The sequence below is a fragment of the Phlebotomus papatasi genome, chromosome 2 (assembly GCF_024763615.1).
Source record: "Phlebotomus papatasi isolate M1 chromosome 2, Ppap_2.1, whole genome shotgun sequence".
NCBI lineage: Eukaryota > Metazoa > Arthropoda > Insecta > Diptera > Psychodidae > Phlebotomus > Phlebotomus papatasi.
In genome coordinates this window covers 49088481-49099398 of record NC_077223.1, presented here as the reverse complement: position 1 = coordinate 49099398, position 10918 = coordinate 49088481, and the positions used below count along the sequence as shown (strand labels likewise).

General features: G+C 34.7%; 1 protein-coding gene across 1 annotated transcript; it reads left to right on the top strand.

Annotated features, from left to right (window-relative positions):
• The first annotated feature begins 1304 nt into the window (after nt 1–1304).
• LOC129801583 (MIT domain-containing protein 1) lies at nt 1305–2425 on the top strand. The gene is made up of 4 exons (XM_055846801.1): nt 1305–1591; nt 1656–1894; nt 1951–2144; nt 2212–2425. Exons 1-4 carry the CDS (start codon nt 1477–1479, stop codon nt 2360–2362), a joined length of 699 nt encoding a protein of 232 aa, XP_055702776.1. The 5' UTR covers nt 1305–1476; the 3' UTR covers nt 2363–2425.
• The last annotated feature ends 8493 nt before the right edge of the window (nt 2426–10918 follow it).

Genomic DNA, 10918 nt, shown 5'->3' with positions numbered 1-10918 from the left:
TATAGACATAGCTTTGGTGCCCTATTTCGGCCACCTTCATTCTCATAGTTCCTTGCCCTTCGGGAATTCTTCCAATATCTTTTTCACGTCAACTCGTTTGTCGAAGCTACATTTTTTGTTATTCTTTTGCATTGTATAATCTCTAGAGTATGTAAAAACTAAAAATTCATGGAAATTCGAGGAACAAAAATGGTGTCCGAAATTGCAAGCTGGCCGGAATTTGCACATTTCCCTACATTCTTGTGTAATTTTTCCAGTGTTCTTTAAAATTACAAAATGTAGCCAGTAGCAATGGAGGTAAGGACTAAAACTGAAGTATAAGAGCAAAAGAGGTCTATCGTTATATCCATTTCACTATTTTTGCTCTAAACCTAAATGTTTTACACTTTTCTGTTTCGAAATACAAGAGTCAAAGGTCACAAGTTTGACATGTCTGGTTCAGTTTGATGTACAACTTCGCAAAATTTTGAAAATATGCTTGTCTCTTAAACGTTCTAAACTCAACTGACTTTAATGGAGCATTCTCATTTGAGCAAAATGAGGGTAAATTCAGCGAGATCGGGGTGCGTGAATTAATTCGATGGAGTATTTGTGAGGGTGGTATTTATCAAATGTAGGGGAAGTAATTTTCATGCATATCTCACCAAGGGTATGTAATGAAGAGATTTGGTGGATTTCACTTGAATTTTCTGCGCGCGAATCTCTTCTCCATAAAATTTCACCCTTAATGGAGGATGGGTTCAAGCTTCGGAGATGGATAAATATCCCAATTGGGGGTAAAAACACGTTTCAATGTACTAATTGAGCATCGCATCAACAAATAAGCATTTCACCGCATTTTGAGGCCAAAGCGTGTGCAAAGTGAATACTTAATGTGAAAATCATTTAACTCCATTTTAGTTATATGACTCCACATTATATATACCAAACACTGATAATCTTTACAATTCCAACCCTCTCCATGTTAACTCGTCAATTACACACGTGAGGGAGGATTCTGTGTTGTTGGAATCGCAAATTTTGAGCCTCTCATGAGAGGTTTGGTGGAATCTTGATAGTTTACTTATAGAACTATAAATTGATTTCTTGTAACTGATAGCTACCATGAATTGTTAGACATTCATACTGCATTAAGACATGATCAAGCATTTGGTAAGAGATAGAGCTTGAAACAGCTTTTTTTTCAAACTCTTAACTTAGAAGGTACGGTTTTGATTTTGTTTGAAACATTTAACGTGCTCTGTCATAGAGAGCTCTGTGGTAAGTGATCACGTGCATACTTTTTTCCTGAGTATGGCCCTGATTTGTTTATCTTTCTCTTGTCAAACGTAGCTTAACCAAAGCGCACTGCTTTTTTTGTTAATATTTTAATCATTTTAATATATTTTAATTGAGATTCTTCTTTTAATTTAAATTTCTTCAACCAAATATTTTTTATAAGTATTTTAATATCATTTCCAAGTAAGAATAGTAAAAATGAGTGCATCGGACTTGCTATTGAGAGCTGTGGAGTTCGATAAGTCCGGACGTTATATGGAGGCTGTGAATTTGTATGAAGAAGGAGCAGAAGGATTAGCAACTATGGCCAAAAGTATTAAGAACATTAAGAGCAATTACTAAAAAAAAAAGATTTTATAATTCTTTGCTTTATTTAGATCAGACAGATTCTTCAAAGAAAAAGTACCTCGAAAATAAAATAAAGGAGTACCGAGATCGAGCTTGTATATTAAAAGAACAAATATTAAAATGGTCAATAAGAGGAGAGATCAAAGACAAAATTCATATTATTGAGAATTCTAAGGGACACAGTTACAAAAGTCTTTTTGGGAAATATCTTAATGACGTGGTTAAAGAGATTCTTGTAGAGGAACCTTATTTGCGAGAATACTTTCAAGTAAGTACTAGTTTTTGATTGTAATTATAAAGTTTTATTTAACTTTCTACTTTTAGTTAACCAATTTAGTGATGTTCTGCGAATTGGCAGTTTCGAGTTGTCGCAATCTTAAATACATCAATGTAAGAACGGTGTCAGTTGGAGGTGAACAAGTTGAAGCCTTTCGTCAGTTAAAAGATAGCCTCAAGGTAGCACGAGGAATAAATCTGAATGTTGAGTTTTCAGAACATATTCATGATAGGCAAATAATGTAAGAATGAATAAGTAATATTTTAATAATCTAGTTCAATTATATTAATAAAGATTTTTTATTGTAGACTCAGCAATGGATACATCATAAAGATTGGGCGAGGACTGAATTACTTTAAAAAGGTGGAAAAATTCTCTCTGGGTGTTTATGACTTTGATTATCGCGAGTGTCGCGAAACTAATGTAGATATTTTCTTTTGTCCTGAAAATATTAGATGAATCCTAAATTTAAGAAATAAACGCTAAAATACATTAAAAAAACTTGTATGGGAAAATAGGGGAGTTTCATGAAGACCCGGTCTGACACAGAGGGAGTCCAGCGCTAAGACTTTTAACCCTTTAAGGACGATTGGAACACCGGTGTTCCATAAGGAAAATAATTTTTCCTGACTACCTAAAGTTATTTTTTTCTTATGTCTGTACATAATTGTAAAGTAAAAGGTTGAAGGAATCTAAAATATTTTTTTGCAAATCTCTAGCTATTTGCTATGTAGTAAATATTTAAGCTAAAAAATGGCGAAAACTACAATACTCATACGTAATATTTTTCATTAAAACGAAAAATATTATTCATTGGTATTGTCAGAAAAATTACTTCTATTTTTGGGTTATTTTTGTTCCTATCGTCTATAGAAGCACAAAATATACCGAATCAGGCTCTGTTGGACTATCCAAGAGTTAGATCCAAGTTAGATGTAAGACTTATCATTGATTATGTTTCTCAGTTTAATTTTTATTGTTGATTTTCAGCCCGTAAAAAGTGTCTCGTCGTTAAAGGGTTAACACCCAACTATCGCCATTATTTTATGCCTTACCGCTAAGATTCGAACGAAAAGGAGTTAATTAAGGACTGGATTTTTTTAATTCGGTAATTATGGTAATTTGCTATGAAAGCTTCTTAAAAGTAAGGTGTGAATGACGGGTTAATTCAGGCTTAACTGTTCAGACGGAACATGTAATTTAAATATATAAAATTAGAGGACTCTCAATTGGGCATTTGGGGGGAAAAGTCATCCGAATTATCGAGAAATTCGGGCGTGAATCTGTTTCAAATCCTACGATTTTTGTTTGCTTTTTTTAGATACTCATTCATAATCTTTATAAATTCTATAAAAGAAAACATAAAATTTTAAAGAATCTCGATGAAAACTAGAGAAACAATAGCAAATTTTTCAAGTTAGGGTAAATTAAGCTAATTCAAAACCTGCTCCAATTGGAAATTTTTTGCTACTCCAAATGGAAACTTATTTTTTCCATAATAAATACTCTAATTATATTTTTATTCATATATTTTCTGTGCTATATTTCTATTATTTAGTTCCTTGTGGTTCAAATGAAGCGTAAATCCATTCATATAAATAAGTTTTAACATTTAAAAGTCTCATTTCAATTGACAGTGTAACTTTTCACCGTCGAAAAAATTCATCGATCGACCATTTTTTCTTATGAAAAAGGCAAGTAAGCTGATTGTTGTTTATTAATTTTTTGACGTTTATGCACTATATATCTGGCAAATTTTAGTGAAATTAAGTTTAACTTTCATTAACTCAATTAACTTTATTGTTAACCGTAAGTGAAGTGCTCAATTAAAATAATTACATATTTTCTGAACAAAAAGTACTTTTGTGAAATGTGCGCAAGTGCTTCAATGGGAAACACCGAAAATATGGGTTTATTGGAGCGATCTCCTTATTGTTTCAGATGGGAAAGGAAAATAAGACCAGGAAATAGAACAAAACCTACACTTAAGAGCAACTCAAAAAAGCTTTGGAAGCCTTTCGTCGTGGAAAATCACTAAAAGAGGTGTCTGTTTTGTTTCACGTTCCGAAATCAACACTTTATAATAAGCTTACTAGAAGATATCCGGAGGAATGCAGTGTGGGAAGGCGCCCCACTTTACCAAAGATTTTGGAATGCGCTGACAAATGGCATCCCATAACTAAGGATTAAGTCCTCGACACTGTACAGCTCATGTGTAAGAAGTTCGAGATCACCAATGAGTTTGTAGATGGAAGGCCAGGATATGCTTGGTTCAGGAAGTTTTTGAAGAGACATCCAGAATTAAGCCGTCGTAAACCAGAATCATATACCACCCAAAGAGCCTGTGTTACCTCTGAGAACATCACTGACTGGTTTGAGAAAACCCGTGAATACTTAGAATCGAAAGATCTTCTGGAATTCCCTCCTGATCGCATCTTTAATCTAGACGAAACTGGTGTTATGCTTTCTCCCAAAGGCGAAAAGGTGGTCTATTCTCCACTGAGCTTTAGCTCAGTGGAGAATGGAAAATGATGGAGACAGATTGAAACCAAGAAATCTTGCAAGGGTATTATCAAATGCATTGCCACTCTTAAATCTCGAAAATATAGCAAAAAGTGGATTTAGAGGATGCGGCTTGTTACCATTTGATCGTAATGATATTGACAATGCAAAGTTTTTAAACGGTTCAAAAGATGATCAAAAAGTAAAAGAGCAAAAAGGCGAGAATGAGGATACTAAAAATGTCATCTAAAAAAATGATTAAATAAACTATTTTCTTAATCACTTAGTGTTTGTCTCCAATTGGAAAATTTCCCTTGTCTCCATTTGGATTAAATTGTTTCCAATAGAAGCATTTTGCACTTGTGTATTTTTCTTGTATTAAAGTAGTTTTCAAACTCAATTTAAAGAATTTGCACTAAATAGTAACATTCTAGAAGAGTCAAGGAGCAAATTTATGTAATTCTCTTCAGAAAAAATATGAACTTAATGTGTTGAATCTTCTGTCAAAGTTAAAGCGTCTGGAAATGGTTTTGAATTAGGGCAGTTACTCTACTATTATACAGTAGACTCTGTAGACACGCTTAATTGGCTGTCTTTCAATTGTTATATATATATTTTTTAATTTTGATGGCTAGGTTTCAAAAATATTTGTTCACATGAAATTTAGTTAAGTTGGTTATGCTGCATATCATTGGAAATTTTATGTAATTTAAGTATATGAAAATTTAATATGGTATAAAAGTAAACGAAAAATTGTTGAATTTTAAACAGTGTCACGACCGACGCTAATACAGTAGACTCTCTGAAATTCGGGCATATAGGACCGAAATGTCAGCCGAGTTAGACAGAAATTCGGGCGACAAACTTTTTGAAATGCAACGATTTTTTATTCATGTGCATATAGATATTGAGTTTACACTCATATATAACGTAAATTGCATGAAAATCCCTCAATAATGCAAAATCACATCAAAACTAAGACAAACCATGCCAAATTTGAGCATATTTGATTCATTTGATAATCATAATCAAACTTGAAAAATGACAACAAACTTTTTTCAAATGTAACCGCTGCCCGAATTAAAAAGTAGCCCGATCTTAAAAGAGCCGAATTTGCGAGAGTCTACTGTACAAATGAAATTTTAATTTGAAATAAAATCTTTTTCTTAAGATAATAAATTAAGATAATTATTTACGCAAAATTAAATATTTCATGTTGTCTCCTGTGAAATGTTTAAAATGATTTGGGCCCATGTACTTTCCAAGGAGTGATATAATCCCTCGATTTTCAGGTATATGTATTATATTTTGGCTTTTTGTGCTCTAAGGATGTTGGAAATTAGTCTATGTTTTCAGCATGGACATGTGTTTTGGAATTACGTCAAATGTCACTTCGCAAAAGAGGGGAAAAGGGAAATTTTTTATCCCGTGGACTTGGATAAAGCTCTTTTTGAAGAAGGCGAACACTTGGAGAAAAATCATCGTCGAGAAAAGACGCCATTAAGAAGCGCTAAGATTTATTCTGAATTCCAATTAATTAATTAATTGTGAGACCGTTTTTGTAGAGTTGTAGAATATCAGAAATTGTCAAGAAGAGTAGTTATTAACACTTCGAAGAACCCTAACTAAAAGTGTCACGGAAGGACCAAGTGGCAGCCGCTGCCACTTATCAGATTTTACATAATATTTTAATATTTTTACATATATTTTAACATTCGGAGCCTCAGTCAGTTCTTTTCTGGTGTCTGAATCAGAAATTTCACCTCCTTGGGTACTGTATCTAAAGATTTTTAACCATTCGATGTTTTCATTTTTATCAGAATCATGGCGTCAGGGAAAGTGGTGTGCCTTTTAATACGGCAGCCTTTGAATATTTCAATTTTTCTCTTATTTTTCAAAGCAGAAATTCTACATATGAACAATAGTTAATACTATTAACTATTTTCTATTAACTTCGCTTAACAAAATGGATTTTGAGCTTTGGTAAATAAGAGAAAAATTGAATAATTCCCATAATTATTCATATTTCATACATATTTCCCAATTCAATATTTCCCATAATTCTTCTCAATAATTTGCAAAAACACTTTCAATTTGTTCTTTTAAGGCTTTTATACAATAATAATCAAGAAAATTACATCTGCAGAACGTCAAACTGCCATATAAAATGCATATGGCAGCAACTGCCACTTGGTCCTTCCGAGTGAAGTTTTTTGTTTTTGCAATATATTTACATTAATATTTAATTTTTATTAAAAATTTTATAACGAAAAAATAGCCAGATAAATTCTGCACGCATTCAATCGGGTCTCCAGGCGAAATGATATATTCTTCACTATAAAAAATAACATTGAAAACTAAATTGGCAGCGGCTGCCACTAGGGTCCTTCCAAGTGTTAAAGAATTAGTGAATAGAGATCCTCCGGCGTTTCATTTTTGGAGCTTCAGGGAACTTCTTTTGAAGGAGTCAACGTGGCACAAAGAAATTCGGTTAATCGACCCGGATTTGATCACTTTGTGTCTCTTCAACAGGTATTGCTGGAAGTGAGTTGCAGTAAGGTCAGGAACTAATCAGCCTATCATTTTAATTCATTTAGGTATTTATTTTGGGAACACGTGGATTCTGTAAGAAGGCAATCAACCTAACCTAATCTTTTATTGAATTGTGCAGGTTATATTTTGATAGAATTCTGGAAATTTTAACTATCGACTTTTTTTTGACGTCACGCTGTTTGCCTTACCATCTATTTACCCGTGCGTGCTACTGTTCTCAACCCTAGAAGCCAAATGGTTGGATAGCGATTTCAGAACATTAGGGGGACCCGGCCCTGAAAGTCACTCTAAGGACTGTCTAATTTTCCCCATCCCTCTTCTTCTTCTTAAAAACCTAGTTTTTTGAGGAGATACGTTTTATAAGTAAGTTGCCTAGATATTAAAAAATTCAAAGTGGTAAAAGCGCGTTCAAGAGAGCATAGGGCGCATGTGTAAGTGCTACTATTTGACAAGATCTTGGAATTCCTAACAAGTCTGAAATGTTTCTAAGGAAGGGATGTATTTTCTTCGAATAAACTGATTTCTTCAATAATCCTTATATGGCAGCTATGACAGGCTATAACTTCCCATTGTCTAATACCATGCGTGGGTAATTTTGCCCCGGTCTCCCCTACGAGTATGCCTTTCATCTCCCCGTGCCTGAAGACGATTTCTCCACGACTTCGTAGTTCGTTAGTTCAAGTGCCAGCTTATAAGCATTTGGTGTGGCCTTGGTCTTGGAGCTAGATCCTAAGATTTTGGAAGCGGAACATTATTACTAGGAGATGAGACATTAAAATAACCCTGTTTGGCCCTGATGATCTTGGAGATACTACAATGGTTGCCACCCAAAAATGCTCTCTACAGGAGAGCGGAATCTTCGGAGTTCAGGAAATTTCTCCTGCGTGTCATTTTTGGGGGCTTTTCATTAATTATCCGAAGCCTACATCAACGCCTAACTACCTCTCAAGGAATTATTAATTGTGTAGAGGCGTAAAATTACGGAATTCAATTTCTTAAGGAATTAAGGAATTCAGTTTAAGAGTGTTGTAACCGATTTGAGATAGAGATTAGGCAATAAAGAATCACAAGGAAAGCCATGATAGTTTCACTCCATGGACGCCACAGATGGGTTTTTTCACCCCCTAGAGGGGGTAGTCGATTCGCCAGGGTGCGCTTATTATAGGGGTGGAGTGAGGGCTCCTCTACCCATATTTGTAACAATATGTCGTATTAAAGTTTATAAACGTTTTGTAAGTGAGTCTCAAAAAATGTTAACTGCCTGAAATTAAGCTGTCTTCTTCTTGATAAAAATTTATTTGTCTTAAGAAACTGGTTAGCATATTGTTACCAATTCTTAAATTTATAATTGACGAAAGAAAGGCGAAATGACTAAAGTAAACCGACCATAAATTAGTAATTGAAATTTTGTAATTGCTGTGTGGTGGCGATTTTTATATTCATAAACCAATCAACCATACAAATTATGTATCCTTTGGTGCCTATTTAAACACTGACAATCTATGGTCGCCCCCTGAAAAAAAATCTCACCCCTGGAACATTTACGTGTGGAGCAAGCGTCAGTAATCCATTTTTAATTTGATCAAATGACAGTGCGCTAATGCCGTAGATTTACTCCACACGCCCCAAAATTCAAATAACATTCTAATTAAATAAACGCTCAGCCATATGGCATTATTGGTTTAAATGCTGCTCCCGAGTCGAAATTGGCGCTTTTTGCAAATACTCAGCTATAATGTGTACATAATACATACATAATTGCCATATATGATGCTTCTGCTAACACTCCATCCCCAATTTGTTCGGGGCTGTGTCAATTGACTGCACAACCCCAAAACACCCACCGCAGGTTGCGCCTTTAATGGTTAATTTGACAGGTTTAATGATTTTTTTAAAACAATAATAAATAAATAAATTAACAAAAAATTAAGAAAAACTCGTATGAGTTAAGCGTCTTGGTTACTGAATATATTTGGAATCACGAGAGATTTGTGTTCATTGTATAATAATTTTACAATTTAAAAAGTCATCAAAAACTCATCCAAATTTATCAAGAAAAATTTATAAAACAATTCAAATCAATACTATTTAATATTTTTACACCATTGGAGTACGAAAATTTTAATATTTTTTTTAGTAAAATTCAAAAGCCTCTTCACAAAAACTTCCGTTTCATTATAAAAATATTAGGTGAGATTCTTAACAATCTCACCTACTATAATCCTAACAAAATTTCATGTCCTCCGATCGCGCTCAAACTTGGCCAAAATGTGTTTCGCCACTTCCTGATCACGAATATATGGGGGGCTAAGTTACGTTCCCGGCCGGCCGGCCGGCCGGCCGTCCGGCCGCTCTTTGGAGCTTAATAGCTCCTAAACTAAAAAAGATATCGACTTGCGGTTTTCGGCAAAGGTTAAATATCGTATGAAAATTGCAACATGGTGCATTGACCCCCCACCCCCCACCCCTCCTTCCGCCATTTTGAAGACCCCCCTTTTTTTGTTTTCTCAATAGCTCCGCCCCTATGGCATCGAGCAGGCTCAAATTTTAGTATGTTATAGCTGGGCCTTAGAGCTTTCCATCAATACCAAACTTAAGGTCCCCCGACCCCCCTGACCCGAGCTATAAGGGTCCAAAAAAATTTTCTTAAAATGGCCATAACTCCGGTTCTGATTGTCAGAATTTAAAAAATGAGGGCTTTTTGGAAAGCTCTCATGAAATGCCACTTCCCCTTCTAACATCGCAAGTTCATAAAACCACCGCAAGGGGCGCTATTATTAAAAAGAAAATTTTTAAATCTTAAAAGTTAAATAACTCAAAAATTCCTTATGCAATCGGGCTGAAATTTTAGTATGTTGTAGCCGTTGATTATACCTATCAAACAAAAAAAACCTTAAGTCGATCCATAACCCCTGACCCGAGCTATAAGGGGTCAAAGTTCGAACATTGACCGGCCTCTATCTCCGGTTCTAATTAACATATCGACATAAATTTTACCTTTTTGGTTTCGTCTCGATGAGCACTTTCAGATGGAAGTTCAAAAAGTCACCACAGGTGGCGCTGTGATAGCGTCAAAATTCATCGAAATTCAAAGTCACTTTTCTCAAAAACGGCATTGTGCAAGTTAATGAAATTTTAGTATGTTGTAGTCCAGTCTAGGACGTTTCCAAAATGGTGCGTATGCGCGCTGTGGTTTCAATAGAACCGGAGATATGAGGGGTCAAAGTTCACGAAATTCAAAAAATCATATCTCTGGTTCTATGTGACCGATTTTGATGAATGAGGGCTTAAACGAAAGATATCACAAAATACTACAACTTTCTAGAACATTTGAACTTCGTGGGACCAACACCAGGGGCGCCACAGTCAAAAAACGAATTTCAATATCACATAACCTCAATTGTCTCGACTGTCGCTGAACGATTTTGATGATTGCTTCGACATAATTGTAGAGGACATTTGTCTCTACATTTCGTCCATACATCATTTTCCGGTCAGACTACGCTATCACTCCGATTTTGCCGTTTAAGTGTGAAAAAATAGATTTTTCCCATAATAACGCTTTGAAATCACTCAGATGCCAATTTGACTGCCTCTACTCCACCAAGACACTTAAAATAGGGTTTTAAATGGAAAATCCCACAGAATACAACAATTCTTTGATATAGTTGAAGTTCAACAAATGACTACTTGGGGCACTCTGGATGAAAAAACGAGTTAAGAAACAAAAAACCTCGCTTATCTTGGCTTCTGAGTAATCGATGAGATCATGTTCTATGGAAAAATTATAGAGAACATTCTGGTCTACATTTCACCCATATAACACTTTTCTGTCAGTTCATCCAAATCCTTGATATTTTGGTTTAAATACAAAATTTGTATAATTTCACGAATTTTATTCAAGATAACTGAATGGCGTCTCCCTACTTCAGCATCAAATCGAATTTGCATGCACTCCGA

What these genes read in the sequence shown, in the direction of transcription:
- LOC129801583 (XM_055846801.1), top strand. Translation starts at nt 1,477, where the DNA reads ATGAGTGCATCGGACTTGCTATTGAGAGCTGTGGAGTTCGATAAGTCC. An exon ending in ATTAGCAACTATGGCCAAAA is followed by an intron (nt 1,592 to 1,655) that starts GTATTAAGAACA and finishes TGCTTTATTTAG; the next exon opens with ATCAGACAGATTCTTCAAAG. An exon ending in ATTTGCGAGAATACTTTCAA is followed by an intron (nt 1,895 to 1,950) that starts GTAAGTACTAGT and finishes TTCTACTTTTAG; the next exon opens with TTAACCAATTTAGTGATGTT.